A 26196-nucleotide genomic window follows, 5' to 3' on the forward strand; every position below is an offset into this window, starting at 1 on the left:
TCCAGAATGATGGGTCTCTTGCTTTGGGAATGATACTCTGGTACCCTTCACAACTTCAATACAAATTTGTTTTATAAAAATTTAAGAATTCTCAGCTGCATCAGCTACAGTTGTATAAAAACATGAATTTGTAGATTCATAGTATGAATGGTTATTAAATTTCTCTCCACTGGCTGCCAGTATGGTTCAAAGTTGATTTTAAAGTTCTCCTGTTTGTCTATAAAGCCCTAAATGGGCTTGCTCCCCCCTATATCACAGACCTCCTTACCCCTTACTCTACCTCCAGGTCCCTCAGGTCGGCTGACTTGGGGCTCCTGGTTGTCCGGCGATCTAAACTTAAGCTCAGGGGTGACCGTGCCTTTGCTGTTCCAGCCCCTAGACTGTGGAACAGCATCCCCCTCCCTATCAGATCTGCCTCCTCCATTGACTCTTTTAAATCCAGACTCAAAACTTATTTTCATTCACTAGCGTTTGAATCCCCCTGATGTGGCTGATCTTTGTTTTGTGTCTTTGAGCTGATTATTTGTACCTCTTTGCTGCGTGCATTCCTGTGTATGTCTGTTTCTTTTTGTGATTTTAGCTACCTGCTCTGGTCTGTACATCACTTTGGTCAATGTGGGTTGCTTTTTAAATGTGCTTTATAAATAAATTTGATTTGATTTGATTTGATTAAAATCAGAATTTTATTTCTTTTGTCTCTTAGTAAAGCATCATACTTGTGTTTTTCGATTTTTTTTGTAAATTGGTTTGTTACAATTAGAATCCACTTCTCAAGAAAAACACATTTATTTTGCTTCCTTTCAATTTGCGGTTTGCACTTAGCTGCAATAAATTTCATAATGTAGTTTCAGTTTCCTTTCATCCAGGTTTGAAAGCACAAATAGCAAGAAGGTGTCAAAAAGCCCAAACATTTCCAAAAATAATGTGCTGGGGATGCTCAGCAAGCCAGGCATCATCTGAGGAGTGAAATACCTCCACAAACTTCTCCATTTCTTTTTAGTTGTATTGTCTCATTTTAACATGCAATATACACTCTATAGAAGACCAAAACAAATGAAGGCAAGAGAAAAGTAATAGGAAATACTGGAAAGGCACCATCTATATTGGAAATACTGGAAAGGTGACCATCTATATTACTAAAAGTCTGTTCTTGACCACTTCTGTATATTGACCTGTTCTGTATATTGATTTTAGAAAAAACGCTGCCACTTACGGCTGTGATTTTTGACCATCTTACTCAGAGTCCCCCTCCGCTGCCCAGGACAAGAGGATTTTTCCCATCGATGAAAAATAAAAGAGTTATTAGTGTTTAAAAAATGTTGAGATTCTCTCTCCTGAAGGCCACGCCCCTTCGGGAGGGACTATAAAGCCCGGAAGTGTTGAATGCGTCAGTCAGTCTCTGCAAGATGGGGGAGCGAGAGGGTCACGTCTCTCAGTCTGAGCTGTGAATAACACTGAACACATGCCTACTAAACTGTGAGTTGTTTTACTGACCTGTCAGTGCCCTTAATGTGGTTGGAAAATATGGTTTGGAAATGCTAAAGCTGTGTTGCCTTTGGTTTGGAAATGCTAAAGCTGTGTTGCCTTTGGTTTGGAAATGCTAAAGTTGTGTTGCCTTTGGTTTGGAAATGCTAAAGCTGTGTTGCCTAATTAAAGTTGCCTTGCCTAATTAAAGTTGCCTTGCCTAATTAAAGTTGCCTTCCGTTCTATATAATTAAAAGTCTAATCTTGACCACTTCCTGTTTGCTCTTTATATTGATTTTAGAAAAAACACTACCACGTACGCTGTGATTTTTTGTCATATTACTCAGAGTCCCCCTCCGCTCATCAGGTGCCGAGGATTTTTCCCATTGATGAAAAATATAAGAGTTATTAGTATTTTTTAAATGTTGAGATTCTCTCTCCTGTCAATCACACCATGAAGGTCACGCCCCTTCTGGTGGGAGGGACTATAAAACCCAGAAGTGTGGGCATGGCTTTGTCTCTGCAAGATGGAGGAGGGATAGGTCACGACTCGCTGTCTTTAGTGGCCTTGCACCCTGCTTGAAATGGTATGAAACTGCACTTGAATTTGGTGGCCTTGCACCCTGCTTGAAGTGGTAAGAAACTGCACTTGAATATGGTGGCCTTGCACCTTGCTTGAAATGGAATTTCAAGGAATAGCTATGAGTCAACTGGCCAGCCGTGAATGAGTGAGCTGCCAGCACAACAGGCTTGAGTGACTGAGCCGCCAGCCCAATAATCCATTCGGCCCACAATGTCCATACTAGTTCTCTGGAAACCAGTCCCTTCAGCCCACAACTCCCTTACTAGCGCTCCAGAAAGTCCCCCCAATCCCCCCCCAACTGGCCACCAATATTGGAATTGGTGGAGAGGTGAACTATCCTCGTATCCGTCTTAAACAGGCCTCCTTTTATGCACCCCACATATGGATCCACATAATCCACCCCATTGCAAGAAGCATCCTCTCACCATCTAACCTGCAAATCCCTCTCAGAAAAAGACACAAAATGCTGGAATAACTCAGTGGGCCAATCAGCATCTCTGGAAAATATGGATGGGCAACAATTCACATTGGGACCCTTCCTCAGACTGGTAGTATCTCTGGGGAACATGGATAGGCACCATTTCACATTGCGACCCTTCCTCAGACTGGTAGCATCTCTGGAGAACATGGATAGGTGACATGTTGGCTCGGGGCCCTCCGTCAGACTTGCTGAATTACTCCAACATTGTGTTTGTAAACCAGCACCTGCAGCTTCTTCTGTTCAATCCCCCTCTCAGATTATTGTTTTCAATGGAAAGATGTTGTTCCTTAAATATAAAGAACAAAACTGCATATGGTTCTTCAAGCGCAGTCTCACCAAAACTTGCATCAAAGATGCCCAACCATGAAACTCAATATCTCTTGCAATAAGGCCAAAATTCCATTAATTTTCCTAATTATCTGCTGCATTTTGCATGCCAGACATTTGTGTTTAATGTGCCAAGTCCCCCAGATCCCAAGATACATTGACCAGCAGTGGTCTTCAGAATTACAAAATGGGCTTGTGGCTACAAGGGACATCTGTTTTGGTATCTTACATTCTAGGTATCTTACTTCAAAATGCAACAGCTGCAACCAACAATGCAAGCATGAATAGTCATTGAGCATCAAAATATCACACACTAATGCATTGATACCTTCTGGAATTAATGATTACACTGAAATATATATGTATGAAATACATACAAAATATATACAGCAGGTTCAATCTATCTTTTCTGCTAAAATTAGTAAAATGTTGAAAACGTCATACTATATAATTGGCAAAACACTCCAGTTAAAATCTTTAAACTCTAGATTACACGTGGTTTTCCCATGACGCCAAAGCTGTGCCCACAGCTAGTTAGCAAACCAACTTTGACTTTTGTGCACATGGTGATGAATTTGTGATAAAGAGATGGGGCATGAAAGAGAACATTTCGCTCAACTTAGAAAATGACAGCTTACTGCTGCACACTTCAAGTAATTGGACAGTTACTCAGATGGCACAAATTAAATTTACTGAGAAAACAAAGACAAGTAATTAAAACCAAACCTTCTCAATTATGTAATTTATGTTCCTTGAAAAGCTGTTCAATATCTCCCAGCCAGAAAGTGAAACAGTATAACTTTATTCTTCTGTGTACTAAACTCTTTTGTGATTGTTTTTAAAAGCAATGGGTTTTATTCTCCTTTCCCTGCCCCCAGCAAACACCATGCCAAAATTATGTGTGTTTCTTGTGTAATAAAGGCAAAAGTCCTTTATAGCAACTATACATTTCAAAGAGAAAATGGACTTACCAAAAATCCCAAGAATCTGGAGTCACTGTCATAAGTTCCCGATCATAGCCTTTCTGTTCAACCAAGTACTGAGCAAAGCTATCATATATTAGCTGGAATAAAAGAAAAGTCTACAATAAATGATGACAATGTCATGTATTCAACAATGTAGCAGATTGCAGATTAGAGATATCAACATAGGAATCATCATCTCAATTCTTCATGAAACTATGTTACTTTCTATTTACTTTAACTATTTATAGACAAGCAACAAATAGGAAATGTATATTAACATAACCAGAATAATCAAATTTACTTTGATTTTATTCTATTATATTTGTATTTATACAATTGGAGAATAATGTGCAATATCTGCTTTTTCACATCCAGAAGCTGCTATCTATTTGGTTAACAATTCATAATTAATTATATCATTAATTATTCCTTTGTGTCGATCAATTATGAAAATTTAACTAAAACAACCATAATATCCTTAAATTGTCAAACAAAACTGAATTTTTTTATTTCCAATATAAAATATGATTTAAATGAATTGCTCCACAAAAAGATTTGAGATCAGCGACATGCTTATGTTCTCTCAAAGTATTTACATCTAAATAGCTCAACATGCTGGAGTTCAAATGCATTGTGTCACAACAAAGCCAAGATGCTAACGTCTATTTCACAAGAGAGTGCAGATCACTTAGACCAGGGTCAATAATTTGTTGAAATCCAAACAAAAATAAAAAATATACACCTATGCACTCTTTGAGCTTTCATCTGGAAACTGCACTAATCCATTCCAGGCTATTTGGCCTCTCTGCATGATTTGATATGAGCTTTTGGGACTGCATGGAGTATATGTATTAAATCAATATTAAAATAACTGGAATAGAATGGAACAATGAAAAGATAAAAATTGCATGCAGGATATATTCTGAGATTTAAGTTTCAATGCACTACTACTGCAGGGTTTTGCTCTACACTAGAAATATCCAATTCTTAGACAATGACCAAAGAGGATGCACTGATATCCTTAATTGTAATAACCATATTACAGTTTAAAAGAGAAAAATAATGGATTTTAAGACTGTAAGACTTTATCACACATTTTATATATTCACCCCATTTTATATATTTTCAAAATTCAAACATAGATCTGCTTCACTTCTGATTTCACTCAAGGAAGGTAAGATTTTTTACTAATACTCACGAAATCACAAAATTTGTAGCTAAACAAATAAAATTCCAATAATCTGCACACCACTACTTCCTCAGAAGACCAAGTAAATTCAACATGTCACCAATGACCTATCAATTTCTGCAGATGCACCATAGAAAGCATTGTATTGTGATCCATCACAACTTGGCTTGGCAAATGGAATGCAATTCATTGCCTCAGAAAGCTGTGGTGGCCGTCAATTGATATTTTTATGGCAGACATACATATAGATTCTTTATTAGTACGGGTGTCAGGGGTTATGAGGAGAAGGCAGAATGGTGTTAGGAGGGAGAGTTAGATCAGCCATGACTGAATGGCGAAGTAGACTTAATGGGCTGAATGGCCTAATTCAGCTTCTATCACCTGTAAACATGAAATGCTCCTCAAGAAATTACAGAGTTGTGTATGCCCAGAATATCATGCAAACCACCCTCCCCCCATCAATCGACTCCATCTGCACGTCACGTTACCACGAGAAAGCAGCTAACATTACCAAGGACCACTTGCACTCCAGTCATTCCCTCTTCTCTGCTTTCCCATTGGACCTCGTAAAATATGCTACAGTTTCAATCTCCCAATCCATCTCGTTGTGGCCCTTGCTCTTTTTCATTTCCACTTTAGCCATAGCTGGAGCTATATTCTACACTGTTTCATTTCTCTTTAAAATACATGTTGGACTTGTCAATGGTTTGATTGCACTCATGCATGATAGGATTTGCTTAGATAGCACATAACAAAGTTTTTCACTCTCTCTGTAGAGATTATGACAATAATGAAGCAATACTAATTAATCAGCAAGAGACTTGCTATGTGCAGATTCATACAGTCACATTAACACACAGGGGCCATACTTCCCAACCTCCTTTTAAACCCGCTAGGGTGTGGGTGTAGACTGCTTCACTTCTGATTTCACTCAAGAAAGGTAGGATAACCAAATGCTTATGGCATCATTGTATTCTGATACAATGATCTGAAGAAGATCAGTCTGAAGAAGGGTCTCGACCCGAAACGTCACCCATTCCTTCTCTTCAGTGATGCTGCTTGTCCTGCTGAGTTACTCCAGCTTTTTGTGTCTATTTTTAGACTTGAATTTCAGGTGCACTTCCTCATTAACCTAAAATATTTAGATTTTTTTTAATCGTAGTTATATTTTCAACGTTAATGCTCACATACTCATCTGCTACATAATTCAAGGATCAATTTTATTTTGAAACAATATTCTTCCACTTCAACACAATTGTTGGTTTACAAGAAATAAGCATTCGATTTGAAAAACAAACTAATTGACTGATCAATTTCACATTCTCCCTTGCAATGTCTTCCAGGAAATTGAGATGAAAGACTTTGCTGCAATTAGTCTTAAATAAAAATTGTTTACAGCGTAAGAAATCAATTCTTAATAGCAGCCCAACAGTTATCACCCTTCGAAGCTATTATAAATTACCAATAAAAGACTTTCAGGTACATAAGAGTACATCACTTATGGGCGACTAGTCACTTATATCTTGCTTGAAGCTTTTGGAGGTCAATTAACTGTTCAAATATATCAGTTCATATTACTGCAAGCAACTGAAAGAGTTTCATATTCTCCTCCTTAGCTACTACCAGCTCTGTTGCCTGGAAACAAGCTTCACTGATGTACAATAATGAATGCAGGAATTTAATGTCACATGACCTAATGGTATGAAATACCTCCTTGCTCTAATATCACCATGAAACCAGGGGACCAATCCTAGTTCAATGAGTGAAGAAGATGAAGCCAGGGAAATCAACAGGTGCACTGAAAATTAGTACCGACAGAGTGAATTGATCGCACATAAATATCAGAGCAGAAGAGCCGTGCTTTGGACAGAATCAACTACAATATTAATGGGTCCCATTATTCACAATTGGTAACGGGCAATTAATCAAATTATGAGAAAACAGCTCTATATACATTCCTGTTCTTAACCTTGAAACAGCATAATATGTGATTATTAAACATAAGAAAACACTTGCAACAATCTTTATCTGGAAATAACAAATCAGTGATGCATCTTTGTCTCTATCTTCACTTAATGTAATCAGTTAATTCAACTCACTCCCCATGATAACAAACTGAACATAATTAATACTCTTAAGGCCATGGGCCAAAAAAAACCCTAGCCTCATGATAGCAGTATAAGAATGTTAACCAGCATACGAAATTCAGCAAGACAAGGCTGAATATGCTGAAGCATTGCCAACCACATTCAGCCAAAAGTGCCCAATGGATAATCTATGCAGGAAAGAACTGCAGATTCTGGTTTAAATCGAAGGTAGACATAAACTGCTGGAGTAACTCAGCGGGTCAGGCAGCATCTCTGGAGAGAAGCATTTCTTGACCCGAAACGCCACCCATTCCCTCTCTCCAGAGATGCTGCCTGACCCTGCTGAGTTACTTTAGCACAGGGGTCGGCAACCAATGCAGCTCGTAACCTGTAATCATCCGACCCGCAGGCGGATTTTTCCCCCGTAATCATCTGGCCCGCCGAGCACCGCGAGCAGCAGCCGGGCGCCCCGAGCATCGACTGGGCGCCCCTGGCAGCGACCATGCCAAGCTCTGGCTGTACCGCATCCTACACAAAGCGGCTGACACGGCCGCGCACTTTCTGTGAACTTGTTTAAGAAAGAACTGCAGATGCTGGAAAAATCGAAGGTAGACAAAAATGCAGGAGAAACTCAGCGGGTAAGACATGCAAGGATTGCATGAGGCTGCCTCACCCGCTGTGTTTCTCCAGCATTGTTGTCTACCTTCTGTGAACATGTGATTTGGTGCCTGCCATCCGGGGCGGGATCCATGTGTACACGTGATTGATGTGGCCCGCCATCAGCTCAGACAAGCGTCCTGCCCCTATGCAGAACAAGGTTGCCAACCCCTACTCTAGCATTTTGTGTCTACAGTGGATAAGCTAGCTCATCTTCCTTCTGGGATTTCCAACATCAGATTTGTCAACTATTAGATCATGAATTGAATTGAATAAATGTTATTAGCCAAGTATGTATACATACAAGGAATTTGCCTTGGTGCTTTGCTCACAAGTAACAACATGACATACAGTAGACAATTAAAAATAAAACATTATAATTGAAACATGTGAAGAATTAAATAAAATACCGGAGCAGAAGGAGGCTACAGACTTTTGGCTGTTGAGTAGAGCTATTGCTTGTGAAAAAAAGCTGTTTTATGTCTGGCCGTGGCGCCTTTAACAGTCCGGAGTCGCCTTCCAGAAGGAAGTGCGTCAAAGAGTTTGTGGCCAGGGTGAGAGGGGGCAGAGATGATCTTACCCGCTCGGTTCCTGGCCCTTGCAGTGTACAGTTCGCCAATGGGGGGAAGGTTGCAGCCACTAACCTTCTCGGCTGATCGAACGATGCGCTGCAGCCTCCAGATGTGGCTGAGCCAAACCAAACCATGATGGAGAAGGTGAGGACAGACTCTATGATAGCAGTATAAAACTGGACCATCATTGCCTGTGGCAGATTGTGTTTCCTCAGCTGGCGCAGGAAGTACATCCTCGGTTGAGCCTTTTTGGCTGTGGAGTCGATGGTGGCCTCCCATTTAAGGTCGCTGGAGATGATGGTTCCAAGGAACTGAAATGACTCCACAGATGTGACTGTGGTGTTAGACAATAGACAATGGCAGGGCTCGAAATTAACGGTTGCCCGGATGCCAATGACCACTCAAAGTGCCGCCGGGCAACCTAAACGGCGAGTCATTTTGCCCGGCTTGGCAACTTGGTTTATACCGAAGATAGACACAAAAACTGGAGCAACTCCGCGGGTCTGGCAGCATCTCTGGAGAAAAGGAACGTGACGTTTTATGTCGGCGACGGTTGTGGGAAAGATGCTAAGTGTGGCGTGACGGAGGGTCGGAGCTAAAGACGGGCAGCGGCGGCGACGGTTCCACCTCCTCCTCCTCCCACACCCCACCCGGCCCGGCCTGTTAGCGGCAACTGCTACCACTCCGCCAACGGCGCTTTCAAAACAGACCCTTGGAGGAGGGAGGTGTCGGTCAGAGGCGGTAGTAGAGTTGGGGGGGGGGGGTGATTGGAGGAGTGAGACGAGCCAAAACACTCTCAACAGCCCTGCACCGCAGCCAGGATCGACCCCGGTCTACGGCGCTGCAATCGCTGCCGAACCGCCAATGGACCATCCCCGTCCCCGCCCGAGAGCCTCCACACGCCCGGGGATTGCCAGAGGCGTCAGGAGTCAGATGGGCGCGGCGCCCCCAGGCCCACAGCCAGCGCAGAGAAGCAGCGTTAAACCCAGCTCACTCTGCCTGTCCCGCCAGGTTAACCAAGAGTCCTGTCTGGATTGAGACAGGGCTGTAGGCGGGACAGGCACAGTTCAGATGCATTTTGCGCTGGATTGAGCTGAAATTACCGTTCACAGAAGCCTCGCGCGTGTGTGTGAGTGTGCGCATGCGCGCGCGGCCGCCAAGTTATTCTGTCCGCGGTCCCCTCCATATTTTGGTTGCAATTTCCCTTCCTGACAGGTGTTGTCCCAGGAGCGCTGGCCTTCCTTCCCACCTCCTCCGTCCCTTGCTCTCTCTCACTCTCTCTCTCTTTCTCTCTTGTACGCCCCCCTCCACTCCCCTTATCCTGAGACCCCTCCTCTCCATCCCGCACTGATCCCCATTCCTGTCTCTATTCAGTCCTCACTGACATCCCCTGTGCTCCCCCCCCCCCATCTGTTTATCCTGCACTGATCTCCCTAGCCACCTCGCATTGATTCTCCTGCCACTCCTCATCATCCTACACTAGTCCCCCAATTCATCCTGTACTGACCCCTTTCCCATCCATCCTGCAATGCTCACCCCTTCATCCTGCACTGCTCCTCCCATCCATCCTGCACAGATCCCCCCCCATTCAACCCCACTGACATCCCCCGCGCTCTCCCCTCATAATTCTACCTACTCCAACCAACACTCACTAATTCCCCTGCCTCAATCCATCCAATCCACACCGATTCATACACCCCCCCTCCCCCCCCCTCCCGACCCTATTATGCTGGAAATATCTTCAGAGCTAACATTGACTATGTTTGATAACGGAATGCAATCAAATATGTTTTAATTCCCAATGTTATTATTTGTTTTAATCCATAAAGATGGATTAAATAAAGATGGATTAATTAAATTTTGAACACGTGAAACATTAAAACTGCAGTGTTCGATTGTCACTGACACGTTATTACAGAATTCATTTTAATGGCAAATCAATGCTGTTAATATGGAGTATCAGTACTGTAGTTATTTAATGAGCAACATTCACAACTATACGTTGGATTTATCCAGGTTTTACTTCTACAGTCAGTCATATACATCACAAATTTGGTCAGGAGATATTTCAGTTGAAATTTTAACGTTAATTCTGAAGTGGGAATGATGGAAAAAGCGTTTATCAACAATTTATTTTCAAAATGGTGCTTACAAACTGGGTATCTTCATTGCCACATACATCTAATCTGAATGTCTGGTAATGTGGCGTCTTGACACCTTTAAATATATTACCAAACATTTGCTGCATTTATGTCCTTTGGCCATCTCTTGTTAGTTAGTGTAATGTTTAACCTGTCAGATGGGTATAGTCAGTTTTGTCAGCTATTATCATAAAATGCCTTTAGAAAATTCCTTGCAACCTGTATATTTTGTTGTGGATAAATTATGTGGGAAGCGAGAGTGTTTCTGTACCAAAAGCAATAACGACCCATGCTGTGGCCATGTCATGATAATATTCGGTCCTTCACAGAAAACATGCTTGTAGTGTGCATGGTTAAGCATATATGTTATCAAGGTCCAGGATTTATTGACACAGGTTGATCATACGCTGAATAATCCAACCACATTTTTGTTTGGAAGTGGAAAGAAATAATAAAAATTGCATTAATTACAATGTGTAAAAAGAGTTGAGATACCGTATTATAATGTTGCTGCATGTCATTGTGGTATATATCATGTCTTGATTGGTGAATATGCTAGTTTGTGACTTTATTTGAAGCAGAAAGAATATGTGAATGCATAATTCCGACTGGTAACTACGCACTTCGTCCGAGCACGCGTCATGCAAGCCATCTTAAATGACCACCTAAAATGTCATTTGGCAACCTAAAAAGCTGCCAAGGTTGTCCGGCTGGCAACAGGGAAAAAAAGTTAAGCGAGAGCCCTGCAATGGGTGCAGGAGTAGGCCGTTCGGCCCTTCGAGCCAGTACCGCCATTCAATGTGATCATGGCTGATCATCCCCAATCAGTACCCCGTTCCTGCCTTCTCCCCATATCCCCTGACTCCGCTATTTTTAAGAGCCCTATTTAGCTCACTCTTGAAAGCATCCAGAGAACCTGCCTCCACCGCCCTCTGAGGCAGAGAATTCCACAGACTCACCACTCTCTGTGAGAAAAAGTGTTTCCTCGTCTCCGTTCTAAATGGCTTACTCCTTATTCTTAAACTGTGGCCCCCTGGTTCTGGACTTCCCCAACATCGGGAACATGTTTCTTGCCTCTAGAGTGTCCAAACCCTTAACAATCTTATATGTTTCAATGAGATCCCCTCCCATCCTTCTAAACTCCAGAATGCACAAGCCCAGCTGCTCCATTCTCTCAGCATATGACAGTCGCGCTATCCCGGGAATTAACCATGTAAACCTACGCTGCACTCCCTCAATAGCAAGAAAGTCCTTCCGCAAATTGGGGGACCAAAACTGCACACAATACTCCAGGTGTGGTCTCACTAGGGCTCTGTACAACTGCAGAAGGACCTCTTTGCTCCTATATTCGATTCCTCTTGTTATAAAGAGCAACATGCCATTCGCTTTCTTCACTGCCTGCTGTACCTGCATGCTTACTTTAATAGACTGATGTACAACGACTCTCAGATCCCATTGTAGTTCCCCTTTTCCCAACTTGACGCCATTCAGATAGTAATCAGCCTTCCTGTTTTTGCTACCAAAGTGGATAACCTCACATTTATCCGCATTAAACTTCATCTGCCATGCATCTGCCCACTCCCCCAACCTGTCCATGTCACCAAGTCTCATAGCTTTCTCCTCACATTTCACACTGCCACCCAGCTTTGTGTCATCTGCAAATTTGCTAATGTTACTTTGAATCCCTTCATCCAAATCATTGATGTATATTATAAATAGCTGCGGTCCCAGCACCGAGCCTTGTGGTATCCCACTAGTCACTGCCTGCCATTCTGAAAGGGACCCGTTAATCTCTACTCTTTGTTTCCTGTCTGCCAACCACTTCTCTATCCATGTCAGCAATCCATTTAATATTTTCTTATATTTTTAACATAATTCAGCCTTATCACTCTACCCCCAATACCATGTGCCCTAATTTTGCACACTAATCTCCTATGTGGGTCCTTATCAAATGCTTTCTGAAAGTCCAGATACACTACATCCACTGGCTCTCCCTTGTCCATTTTCCTAGTTACATCTTCAAAAAATTCCAGAAGATTAGTCAAACATGATTTCCCCTTCGTAAATCCATGCTGACTTGGACCGATCCTGTTATTGCTATCCAAATGTTCGGCTATTTCATCTTTTATAGTTAACTCCAACATCTTCCCAACCATCGATGTCAGGCTAACTGGTCTATAATTCCCTGTTTTCTCTCTCCCGCCTTTCTTATTGTTGTTGATGGTGAGTGTGGGGAGGGGAGGGGGAGCTCTCCTGAAGTCTACAATCAATCCTACTTTCTTAAGAGCTCCAGATTTTGCGATGGCACCAGGACGCCAGCTGTGTCACTTCCTGTCTGTAGGCAGATTCTTCCCCATCCTGCATCAATCCAATCAGGGTTGTGCCATCCGCAAACTTGAGAAGTTTGGCAGAGGAGTCTGTGGAGGTGCAGTCGTTGGTGTAGAGAGAGTAGAGGAGAGGGGAGAGTACGCAACCTTCCACAAGATATCGTTAAACTGACAACACCTGCACAGCAATAGCTATAGGACCAACAGACCATCTCTGAAGAACATGAGGAAGCAATCTTTTGGGTCACAACCCTTATTCTCCAAAGATGCTGCCATACTCATTGAGAAATTCCAGCATTTGTGTCTCCCACCACAATAATCTAGTAAAATCATAGCAATATTCTTTCATATTGTTTGGTGAATGTCAGTGCTATGTGAGCAATTTACTTGTTATAAATAAGGAACATCTAAACTGTCTAATTCCCACATAATTTACTCCCATTAATTGTCAGAAGCTGCACTCATACGATCACTGTTGAGTCACTTGCCTCTATAGGGGGTCAACTGAAGTGGAAAACAACAAATATAATTGAACTGGTTGAGAATAACTCATTCTTTACTAATACTCACGAAATCACAAAATTCATAGCTAAATAAGTAAAATTCCAATAATCTGCACACCAACGCCTTTACTTCTTCAGAAGACCAATTAAATTCAACATGTCACCAATGACATACCAATTTCTGCAGATGCACCATAGGAAGCATTGTATTGGGACGCATCACAACTTGGTTATGCAAATAAAATGCAATTAATTTCCTCAGAAAGCTGTGGTGGCCGTCAATTGATATTTTTGTGGCAGAAATACATATAGTTTCTTGATTGGCATGGGTGTGAGGGGTTATGGGGAGAAGGCAGAATGGGGTTAGGAGGGAGTGATAGATCAACCATGACTGAATGGTGAAGTAGACTTAATGGGCTGAATGGCCTAATTCTGCTTTATCACCTGTGAACTTATGAAATACTCTGCCCAAATCCTCAAGAAATTACAGAGTTGTGTATGTAGCCCAGAATATCATGCAAACCTCCCTCCCCCCCCATCAATCAACTCCATCTGCATATCACGTTATCACGAGAAAGGAGCTAACATTACCAAGGACCACTTAAGGCCCTGTCCCACTTTCACGACCTAATTCACGACCTTTTTTACTCGTGAATATTTTTCATCATGCTAGAAAAATGCCGCGACCTACTTGATGTCACGAGTACCTACAACTAGCATCACAGCCTGCTACGACCTACCTACGACCTCGTGACGACTATGCTGTGAGTACGTCAAGGGCAAACTCAGCAGAGGTCGTGAATTAGGTCGTGAAAGTGGGACAGGCCCTTAACACTCCAGTCATTCCCTCTTCTCCCCTTTCCCATTGGACTTCTTGTAAGATATGCTACAGTTTCAATCTCCCAACCCAACTGGGGTCGGCCAGACCCCAGACCCTCTCCTGCCATCCTCCTCACCCGTCGTGTTCATCGCCGTCACCATCCTCCCGGTCGCTGGTCTTCAGGGGACGAGAAGGAGCAGGCTTGGCAGACTCCCCTTTAATCACTGGCTGTAATTCTCCAATTTTGGTGTCATTTGTAAATTTACTAATCAACTCATCCACATTTCCATCAAAATCATTTATATATTTTCAAACAAAAGAGGTCCCAGCACAGTGTCCTACAGAACATCACTGGTCACAGACTGCCAACCAAAATAATACCCTTCCACGACTACCATGTCTTCTATTGGGAAGCCAGTTAAGAATCCAAACTATCGTGTCACCATGGATCGAATACATCTCAACCTTCTAGATCAGCCTACCATGAGGCTTCACTAAAATTCATGTAGACTAACCTCCTTAAAAAAATCTCATTGTTAGTCAGGCTAAAAGATTTATTTTCCCTTCATTCATTGTAGGGATTTAACTGCTAGCCCTGTGGCTCATCACCGATGCGCAGTTTGCATTTCACATATGTAGGGAGGAAATGCAGATGCTGGTTTAAACTGAAGACAGACACAAATAGTTGGAGTAATTTAGCAGATCGGGCGGCATCTCTGGAGAAAAGAAATAGATGAAGTTTCGGGATGATACCCTTCTTCAGACACTGTTCACTTGGTCTTTTTAGTCAACATAGCCTTGAAATCAACGTGGACCAAAGAGCTGTATTCCAGAAATGAAGAGTGAATGCCTTTGTCATGAAGGCAGCATTTGATACAGATTGGCATCAGGGCCGATGGTACAACCAAATTCAACAGACTTCAAGAGGAAAGATTTTAACAGATGGAATCATACCATTGTTTTGGTGAATAATCATCCCAATGCCAAGCCATCCCTTCCAGAATTCCTCAGGACAATGTCCTCATTTAACATTAAATGACATTAGTCATTTTAATACAGTGAAATGTGAGTTGTCACATTTTGAGAAGTCTAACATGGGCAGGACTTAGACAGTGAATGGTAAGGCTCTGGGGACCGTTGTAGAGCAGGAGTGCAGGTGCATGGTTCCTTGAAGGTCGAGTTGCATGCCTATCTACCTAATGGGTCAAAAAACGTTTTTGGCACATTAGAAACAGAAAATAGGTGCAGGAGTGGTCCATTCGGCCCTTCGAGCAAGCATCGCCATTCAATACGATCATGGCTGATCATCCAAAATCAGTACCCCTTTCCTGCTTTTTCCCCATATCCCTTGATTCCGTCAGCCTTAAGAACTAAATGTAACTCTCTTGAAAACATTGGCTGAAAACTTCAGTTCAGCCTTCAACACGATAGTCCCCACCACTGGCCGAGAAACTACTGGAATTAGGGCTCAACACCCCCCTGTGTGCCTGGGCCTTGGACTTTCTCACCGCCAGGCCACAGGTAGTCAAGATGGGAGGGAATACATCGAAGTCCCTCACCCTGAGCACAGGATCGCCCCAGGGTTGCGTCCTCAGCCCCCTATTGTATTCCCTGTACACACATGACTGTGTGGCTAGGTTCAGCTCCAACTCAATAATCAAGTTTGCTGATGACACTGTGGTGGTGGGCCTGATCTCAGACAAGGATGAGAAGGCCTACCGGGAGGAGGTGGCTGATCTGGCACTCTGGTGTCAGGACAACAGCCTTCTCTTGAACATCAAAAAAACTAAGGAGCTGATCGTGGACTTTAGGAGGGCACATCATCCGAGGACGTACACACCATTGAGGATAAATGGGGATACTGTGGATAGGGTGAGCTGTTTTAAATATCTGGGAGTCCACATCTCTGAGGATATGACATGGACATCACACGCCGCAGCACTCGTGAGTAAGGCAAGGCAGCGCCTTTACCACCTCAGGCAATTGAGGAAATTCAGAGTGTCTCCGAGGATCCTCCAGTGCTTCTACTCAGCGGCTGTGGAAAGCATCTTGTCCAGAAATATTACCATCTGGTTTGGGAATTGCTCTGCCGACAAGAAGGCTCTGCAGAGAGTAGTGCGTTCGGCCGAACGCACTATGGGAACTTCACTCGCCCCCCTGCAGAAACTAAACATCAGGAGGTGCAACTCCAGAGCCAATAAAATCATGGGAGACCCCTTCCATCCCTGCAACGGACTGTTCCAGCTGCTACGGTCAGGCAAACGCCTCCGTTGCCATGCTGTGAGAACGGAGAGGTTGAGAAGGAGTTTCTTCCCAGAGGCCATTCGAATTGTAAACTCCTATCTCACCAGGGACTAACTTTACTGAACCTTTTTCCTTCCGCCCACAATATTTAATATGTAAAAGAATATGCAATTCTGTTTGTAGTTTGTTTGGTTGTTTGTTTGTTTGTCTTTTTCCACAAAGTACGCGAGCATTGCCACTTTTCATTTCACTGCACATCTCGTATGTGTATGTGACGAATAAACTTGACTTGACTTGACTTAACTTGGCCTTCATCAATCACAATATTGAGTATAGAAGTTGGGAGGTCATGTTGCAGTTGTATAAGATGTTGGTGAGGCCGTATTTTGAGTATTGTGTTCAGTTCTGGGCACCATGTAATAGGAAAGATGTTGTCAAGCTGGAAAGGGTACAGACAAGATTTACGAGGATGTTGCCAGGACTACAGGGTCTGAGCTATAGGGAGAGGTTGAGTTGGCTGGGACTATTCCTTGGAGCGCAGGAGGATGAGTGGTGATCTTATACACGTGTATAAAATCATGAGAGGAATAGATTGGGTAAATTACACAGAATCTCTTTCCCAGAGTAGGTGAATCAAGGACCAGTGGACATAAGTTTAAAGTGAAGGGGAATAGATTTAATAGGAATCTGAGCAGTAACTTTTTCACACATAGGGTGGTGGGTATATGGAACAAGCTGCCAAAGGAGGTAGTTGAGGATGGGACTATCCCACCGTTTGACAAACAGTTATAGACAGGTACATAGATGGGACAGGTTTAGAGCGATGTGGACCAAACACAGTCAGGTGGGACTAGTATAGCTGGGACATGCTGGCTGGTGAGGGCAAGTTGGGCCAAAGGGCCTGTTTCCACGCTGTATTACTTCATGACTATGACTCAATGGCAAAATGCTGGGGTAACTCAGTGGGACAGGCAGCATCTCAAGAGAGAAGGAATGAGTGACGTGTCGGGTCGAGATCCCTCTTTAGACTGAAGAAGGGTCTCAACCCGAAACGTCACCCGTTCCTTCTTTCCGGAGATGCTTCCTGCCCCGTTGAGCTACTGCAGCATTTTGTATCTATCTTCGCTGTCAACCAGCACCTGCATTTCCTTCCGACACATGAAATACTCTCCACCAGCAGTACAGCTCTAACACCATCCACCATCAATACACCATGGAATAACTACCATCTCCAACATGTACAGCAATAATTCACCAAAAATTACAAATCAGCACATAAACCACTGACCTCTACAACCATGAGAGACAAAGTATATGGTACACCTGCAGATACAGTTCCAACTCACATACCATGCTGATTTAGAAATATATTGCTATCCTTTCCTAGTGACCAGGTCTAAATCCTGGCCTTCTATCCAATCACTGTGAAAGTATCTTTACCAAGAAACTTGCAGAGCCTTACCACCACCTTCTTAGATAATTTGCTGAGATGTAACATGTAATGCTGAGGCTTTATTAAGTGCTGGTGAGGCCACATTTGGAATATTTGTGAGCAGTTTTGGGCCCCATATTTGAGGGAGGATATGCTGGCGTTGGTGAGGGTTCACAGAAGGTTTCGGACAATGATCCCGAGGATGATTGTGCGAACGTATGAGGAGTTTTTGATAGCACTGGGCCTATACTCGCTGGTGTTTAAAAGGATGAGGGGGGGTCTAATTGATACCTACGGAATAATGAAAGGCTTAGAGTAGATGCGGAAAGGATTATTCCAGAAATGGGAGAGTCTAGAACCAGATTGCACAGCCTCAAAATAAAAATATACCTTTAGAATGGAGATGAGGACTTACTTTAGCCAGAGGAATCTGTGGAATTAATTGCCACAAACAGTTGTAGAGTCCAAAACAGTGGGTACTTTTAAAGCAGAGATTGATAGGTTCTTGATTAGTAAGGGTTACGGAAAGAAGGCAGGAGAATGGGGTTGAGTGGTAAATATCTATCACTATGGAAGAGTGGCAGAGTAGACTCGCTGGGCCAAATTGCCTTATTCTACTCTTATGTTTTATGCTCCTAAATAATAGTAATAAGCAATAAATACTGCCCTAGCCTACAAAGTCACATAGAATGAATAAAGAAATAAATATTCCAAATGCAGTGCAGATTATACCAAAATTAGCCATATTTCTAACCATGGTGCTGAACTACAACTTTAGCATGACAACTTTTTTACTCAGAACTGCTGTAGATTTTGGGAGCAACAGCAGCAGGAGTTTAGCAAGAGATACGACTGATTGGCTCTAGCCCGAGTGGGAGGAGAGAAGTGAGTCAGAGGGGTGAAAACAGTTGAAAAGTAGAAGCCAAGCACAGGCAGACTTTACTCAGAACTGCTGTAGATTTGGGAGCAACAGCAGCAGGAGCTAAGCAAGAGATACGACTGATTGGCTCTAGCCCGAGTGGGAGGAGAGAAGTGATTCAGTGCCGGGAAACCAGTTGAAAACTGAGGAATTTGTAAACTGAGGTTTGTAAATTGGTAAATCAGGCAATTTATCAGTCAATTTAAGCAAGACGGCTCTTAGCGAGCGGCAGTGAGGGAAGTGCCCTGTGAGAAAAGTGTGAGTCTTTGGCTCGAGAGTCTTCGGAGAGGAGACCACGCAATACGCTTGAGAGGTAGAGACGAAAGAAGGAGATGTCAGGCAAGCTGATTCAGTGCGATGCTTGCAGTATGTGGGAGGTCAAGGACACCGCTGGTGCCTCTGGCTGCTACAAATGCGAGAAGTGCATCCAGGTAGAGCTCCTGAAGGGCCGTGTTGGGGAACTGGAGAAGCAAGTGGATGACCTCCGGTTCGTCCGAGAAACGGAGTCGTTCCTTGACAAGTCCTACAGCACGATTGTTACACCTAAGGTACTGGAAGAGAGAAGGTGGGAGACAGTGAGAAAAGGAGGGAAGCATGGAATGCCAACGTCCCCGGGTGTTGTACCTCTTGTGAACAGGTTCACCCACTTAGAAGCTGTCGGGACAGAAGACGTGTTTACACTGAGCGGCGGACTGGCTTGCGATGCGAATAGGGCTGTTGAGCCAGAACCAAAAAGGCCTAAGGCAGGCAACGCCATTGTAGTGGGAGACTCCATTGTGAGAGGTACGGACAGGGGTTTCTGCGGCAACAGACGGGATGCGAGGATGGTGTGCTGCCTTTCTGGTGCCAGGATCCAGGATGTCACGGACAGAGTGCAGAAAATCCTCAAGGGCGAAGGTGAACATCCGGAAGTGGTAGTGCATGTCGGCACAAACGATGTCGGAAAGAAGGGGATGAATATTCTGCAGCGTGACTTTAGAGAGCTCGGAAAAATGCTGAAAAGCAGGACCTCCAGGGTTGTTATCTCCGGTTTGCTTCCAGTTCCTCGTGCTGGCGAGAGCAGGAACAGGGAGATACGGGACCTGAACGTGTGGCTGAGGAACTGGTGCACGGGGCAGGGATTTAGATTCTTAGATCACTGGGATCTGTTTTGGGGTAAGGGGGAACTGTACAAAAGGGACGGATTGCATCTTAACAGGTGTGGGACCAGCATTCTGGCAGGCAGGTTTGCCACTGCTACACGGGTGGCTTTAAACTGAATAAGGGGGGTGGGGTGTCGAATGGGATAGTGGAGGATGGAGTTAAAGGGAAAGGGTTTCTTAAATGTGTGAGCGTAGAGACAGAGGGGTGTAAAATGAGGGTAGATGCAATAAGTAGCAAGGTGAAAAGTAAAAGTGGCAGGCCGGCAAATCCAGGGCAAAAATCAAAAAGGGCCACTTTTCAGCATAATAGTATAAGGGGTAAGAGTGTTGTAAAAACAAGACTGAAGGCTTTGTGTCTCAATGCAAGGAGCATTCGTAATAAGGTGGATGAGTTGAATGTGCAGATAGCTATTAACGACTATGATATAGTTGGGATCACAGAGACATGGCTCCAGGGTGACCAAGGCTGGGAGCTGAACATCCAGGGATATTCAATATTCAGGAGGGATAGACAGAAAGGGAAAGGAGGTGGGGTAGCGTTGCTGGTTAGAGAGCAGATTAACGCAATAGAAAGGAAGGACATTAGCTTTGAGGATGTGGAATCGATATGGATAGAGCTGCGAAACACTAAGGGACAGAAAACGCTAGTGGGAGTTGTGTACAGGCCACCTAACAGTAGTAGTGGAGTTGGGGATGGCATCAAACAGGAAATTAGAAATGCATGCAACAAAGGTAAAACAGTTATAATGGGTGACTTCAATCTACATATAGATTGGGTGAATCAAATTGGCAAGGGTGCTGAGGAAGAGGATTTCTTGGAATGTATGCGGGATAGTTTTCTAAACCAACATGTAGAGGAACCAGCGAGAGAGCAGGCTATTCTAGACTGGGTATTGAGTAATGAGGAAGGGTTAGTTAGCAGTCTTGTTGTGCGTGGCCCCTTGGGCAAGAGTGACCATAATATGGTTGAGTTCTTCATTAGGATGGAGAGTGACATCGTTAATTCAGAAACAAGGGTCCTGAACTTAAAGAAAGGTAACTTTGAGGGTATGAGACGTGAATTGGCCAAGATAGACTGGCGATTGATTCTTAATGGGTTGACGGTGAATATGCAATGGAAGGCATTTAAAGACTACATGGATGAACTACAACAATTGTTCATCCCAGTTTGGCAAAAAAATAAATCAGGGAAGGTAGTGCATCCGTGGATAACAAGGGAAATCAGGGATAGTATCAAAACAAAAGATGAAGCATACAAATTAGCCAGAAAAAGCAGCCTACCAGAGGACTGGGAGAAATTCAGAGACCAGCAGAGGAGAACAAAGGGCTTAATTAGGAAAGGGAAAATAGATTATGAAAGAAAACTGGCAGGGAACATAAAAACTGACTGCAAAAGCTTTTATAGATATGTGAAGAGAAAAAGATTAGTTAAAACAAATGTAGGTCAGAAACGGGTGAATTGATCATGGGGAACAAGGACATGGCAGACCAATTGAATAACTACTTTGGTTCTGTCTTCACTAAGGAAGACATAAATAACCTGCCGGAAATAGCAGGGGACCGGGGGTCAAATGAGATGGAGGAACTGAGTGAAATCCAGGTTAGCCGGGAAGTGGTGTTAGGTAAATTGAATGGATTAAAGGCCGATAAATCCCCAGGGCCAGATAGGCTGCATCCTAGAGTACTTAAGGAAGTAGCCCCAGAAATAGTGGATGCATTAGTGATAATTTTTCAAAACTCTTTAGATTCTGGAGTAGTTCCTGAGGATTGGAGGGTAGCTAATGTAATACCACTTTTTAAAAAGGGAGGGAGAGAGAAAACGGGGAATTACAGACCAGTTAGTCTAACGTCGGTAGTGGGGAAACTGCTAGAATCAGTTATTAAAGATGGGATAGCAGCACATTTGGAAAGTGGTGAAATCATTGGACAAAGTCAGCATGGATTTATGAAGGGTAAATCATGTCTGACGAATCTTATAGAATTTTTCGAGGATGTAACTAGTAGAGTGGATAAGGGAGAACCAGTGGATGTGTTATATCTGGACTTTCAGAAGGCTTTCGACAAGGTCCCACATAAGAGATTAGTATACAAACTTAAAGCATACGGTATTGGGGGTTCAGTATTGATGTGGATAGAGAACTGGCTGGCAGACAGGAAGCAAAGAGTAGGAGTAAACGGGTCCTTTTCACAATGGCAGGCAGTGACTAGTGGGGTACCACAAGGCTCAGTTCTGGGACCCCAGCTATTTACGATATATATTAATGATTTGGACGAGGGAATTGAATGCAACATCTCCAAGTTTGCGGATGACACGAAGCTGGGGGGCAGTGTTAGCTGTGAGGAGGATGCTAGGAGGCTGCAAGGTGGATAGGCTGGGTGAGTGGGCAAATGCATGGCAGATGCAGTATAATGTGGAGAAATGTGAGGTTATTCACTTTGGTGGCAAAAACAGGAAAGTAGATTATTATCTGAATGGTGGCCGATTAGGAAAGGGGGAGATGCAACGAGACCTGGGTGTCATGGTACACCAGTCATTAAAAGTAGGCATGCAGGTGCAGCAGGCAGTGAAGAAGGCGAATGGTATGTTAGCATTCATAGCAAAAGGATTTAAGTATAGGAGCAGGGAGGTTCTACTGCAGTTGTACAGGGTCTTGGTGAGACCACACCTGGAGTATTGCGTACAGTTTTGGTCTCCTAATCTGAGGAAAGACATTCTTGCCATAGAGGGAGTACAGAGAAGGTTCACCAGACTGATTCCTGGGATGTCAGGACTTTCATATGAAGAAAGACTGGATAGACTCGGTTTGTACTCGCTAGAATTTAGAAGATTGAGGGGGGATCTTATAGAAACGTACAAAATTCTTAAGGGGTTGGACAGGCTAGATGCAGGAAGATTGTTCCCTATGTTGGGGAAGTCCAGAACAAGGGGTCACAGTTTAAGGATAAAGGGGAAATCTTTTAGGATCGAGATGAGGAAAACTTTTTTCACACAGAGAGTGGTGAATCTGTGGAATTCTCTCCCGCAGAAGGTAGTTGAGGCCAGTTCATTGGCTATATTTAAGAGGGAGTTAGATGTGGCCCTTGTGGCTAAAGGGATCAGGGGGTATGGAGAGAAGGCAGGTACAGGATACTGAGTTGGATGATCAGCCATGATCATATGGCGGTGCAGGCTCGAAGGGCCGAATGGCCTACTCCTGCACCTATTTTCTATGTTTCTACAATACAGAACCGATTTTGCACGCAAAAATCCGTACAAATACATTCCTGCCAGTTACTGCCCTGTCAGATTATCCTGCATCATCAGCAAGGGGTTTGTCCGCGTAAAGAAATCTCAATGCACCTTTACTCCCTGGCAGTGTGCAACTTTTCCACTGTGTTGGAGTACTTTTCAAACAAATTAATTCGCTGCATACGCAGAGTGGGATATGCTGAGACGTGAACCGGATTGATGAGCGCACTTCCGCAATCCGAATCCCATTCACCCTTGCATCTACCTTTGCTCAAAATATTATCCAAAATGGGCAGGTGGGGGGTGGGGGCAAAACAACCAAGATAGAGATGGTTCGAAGGAATGGTATGAAATAGTACCACGAATGAAGGAATTAGTAGTAGCCCGATTAATTACCTCCCATCCCATTCATTACCACGCATCACAGCTATCAGAAACATGACAGTGTGGTGATGTGCACCAGGAACAAGACGCAAAGTTGAAAAGATTGTATTCAGTGCTGAAATGCCAGCGTTGCCATGGATCGTAGGGGATGGGGGCGTGGTAAAGGATGGCATGTTTACAATGTGGGTTACTTTCAGAAAATACTCCGACAAGGTGTCAGAAGCCGGAAACTCAGGGGAAACAATTGCAGGACATAAATGAGCAGAGGCTGCCGAGTTCGGCCGGGCAACTTCACGTTGCACACCCAGGGAGATGCAGATCCGTGGCCCGGCTTGGCGATGCTGCAGCGGCCCCGGGGAGCGCGGCGCTTCCCCCGCTGCCGGCAGCACGGTGAAGGGCCGCGCCGCCGCTTTCCCCAGCCCCGGCACCGGCACCGGCTGCTTGGCCCGGGGCGTCTGAAACACGATCGGCCGCGGCAAACTCACCGCGAAGGTAGCTGTCACGTTGTAGCGGCACAGGGTATGATCCAGATCAAAGCCGATCACATCACAGTCGGCCAGCGAGAAATCTTCGGCCCTGGCCATGGCGATGGTGGCGGCGGCAGCGGCGGCGACAGCGGCGGCGACAACAGCTCCCTCCCTCCCCCCCACCTGCCAGCCCTCCCTCCCTCCCACTACCCCAACTGCCGCAACACGCGCGTCAACGCACGCTCCCGGGGAGGAGCCAAACGGCGCGGGGGAGGGGCCAGCGCTCTGGCGGGGTGGGGGAGGTAGAGGGGGGGGGGGGGGGGTCGTGGTCTGTACCCGACTAGGAGGGGCCTGGGTACCTGACGTATCCCCCCCCCCCCCCCCTGCCCAGAGGAGGTACCAGAAGACCTGGAGATAAGGCCTGAGTGTCAAGGTTTGGGTGAGGACCAAGTGGAAGTGGGTCAGAACACCTGAAGTGGCTCCTCTGTACCTGGAGTTTTCATAAATGATAGGAGCAGAATTTGGACCATTGGGCCCATCAAGTAGCAATGTTACAAAATGTTGAGATTTTAAAAATCAAGTAGTAAAGTAGATGAGCTTGAGGCTCAGTTAGAGGTTGGTAGATATGACGTGGGGATTACTGAGACATGGCTGCAGGAGGATCGGGTCTGGGAACTTAATATTCAGGGCTATACATCCTATAGAAAGGACAGGCAGGTGGGCAGAGGAGGTGGGGTAGCTCTGCTGGTGAGGGATGGAATTCAGTCCCTTGCGAGGGAAGACATAGAGACTGCCGAGGTAGAGTCACTGTGGATTGAGTTGAGGAATTGCAAAGGCAAAAAGACACCAATTGGTGTTATTTACAGACCTCCAAATAGTAGCCCGGATGTAGTTCGGCACGGACTAGAAGGGTCGAGATGTCCTGTTTCCGTGCTGTAATTGTTGTTATATGGTTATGTAGGGTGTAAGTTGCAGCAGGAGTTAAAACTGGCATGTAACAAAGGTAATGCCACTGTGGTGATGGGGGATTTCAATATGCAGGTAGACTGGGAAAATCAGGTTGGTTCAGGACCCCAAGAAAGAGAGTTTGTAGAATGCCTCCGAGATGGATTCTTAGAGCAGCTTGTAATGGAGTTGACCAGAGAAAAGGCAATTCTGGATTTAGTATTGTCCAATGAAGCAGATATGATAAGAGAACTCGAGGTAAAGGAACCGCTTGGAGGTAGTGATCATAACATGATTAGTTTTAATCTGCAATTTAAAGAAGGAGAACGTTAAATCGGAAGTGGCAGTGATGCAGTTGAACAAAGGGGACTGGGGAGCTGGCCAAGGTAGACTGGAAAGGGATCCTAGCAGGAATGACGGTGGAACAGCAATGGCAGGAATTTCTGGGCATAATCCGGAAGACGCAGGATCATTTCATTCCAAAAAGGAAGAAAGTTTCTAAGGGGAGTAGGAGGCGACTGTGGCTGACAAGAGACGTTAGGGATAGAATAAAACTAAAAGAAAAGATGTATAACACAGCAAAGAGTAGCCGGAAGCCAGAGGATTGGGAAACTTTCATAGGACAACAGAAGGAAACAATACGGGTTGAAAAGATGAAGTAGGAAGGGAAGCTGGCCAGGAATATAAAGAAGGACAGTAAAAGCTTCTTTAGATATGTTAAGGGAAAAAGAGTAGCAAAGTCAAATGTGGGTCCCTTGAAGGCAGACACGGGTGAAATTATTATGGGCGACAAGGAAATGGCAGAAGAGTTGAATAGGTACTTCGGATCTGTCTTCACTAAGGAAGACACAAACAATCTCCCAGATGGACTGGAAGACAGAGGATCTAAGGGGGTAGAGGAACTGAAATAAATTTTCATTAGGCGAGAAATAGCATTGGGTAGGCTAATGGGACTGAAGGATGATAAATCCCCTGGACCTGATGGTCTGCATCCCAGGGTCCTCAGGGAGGTGGCTCTAGAAATAGTGGACGCATTGGTGATCATTTTCCAATGTTCCATAGATTCAGGATCAGTTCCTGTGGATTGGAGGATAGATAATGTTATCCCACTTTTCAAGAAAGGAGCGAGAGAGAAAACGGGGAATTACAGACCAGTTAGCCTGACTTCGGTGGTGGGAAAGATGCTGGAGTCAATTATTAAAGAGGTAATAATGGGGCATTTGGATAGCAGTAAAAGGATTAGTCCAAGTCAACATGGATTTATGAAAGGGAAATCATGCATGACTAATCTTCTGGAATTTTTTGAGGATGTGACAAG

The 26196-nt window shown here is 44.2% G+C and overlaps 1 protein-coding gene across 1 annotated transcript in view; it reads right to left on the reverse strand.

Moving 5' to 3' along the window:
- The window catches only part of nt5dc1 (5'-nucleotidase domain containing 1), a 492890-nt gene extending 468767 nt beyond the window's left edge, over nt 1-24123 (reverse strand). The window contains exons 1-2 of the mRNA XM_033021127.1: nt 23952-24123; nt 3827-3918 (exon numbers count right to left, since the gene is read on the reverse strand). Of these exons, the coding sequence (XP_032877018.1) occupies nt 3827-3918; nt 23952-24050 (191 nt within the window). The 5' untranslated portion in view covers nt 24051-24123. The remainder of the gene's footprint in view (nt 1-3826; nt 3919-23951) is intronic.
- Between the last annotated feature and the right edge of the window lie 2073 nt (nt 24124-26196).

The sequence above is a fragment of the Amblyraja radiata genome, chromosome 5 (assembly GCF_010909765.2).
Source record: "Amblyraja radiata isolate CabotCenter1 chromosome 5, sAmbRad1.1.pri, whole genome shotgun sequence".
Lineage (NCBI taxonomy): Eukaryota > Metazoa > Chordata > Chondrichthyes > Rajiformes > Rajidae > Amblyraja > Amblyraja radiata.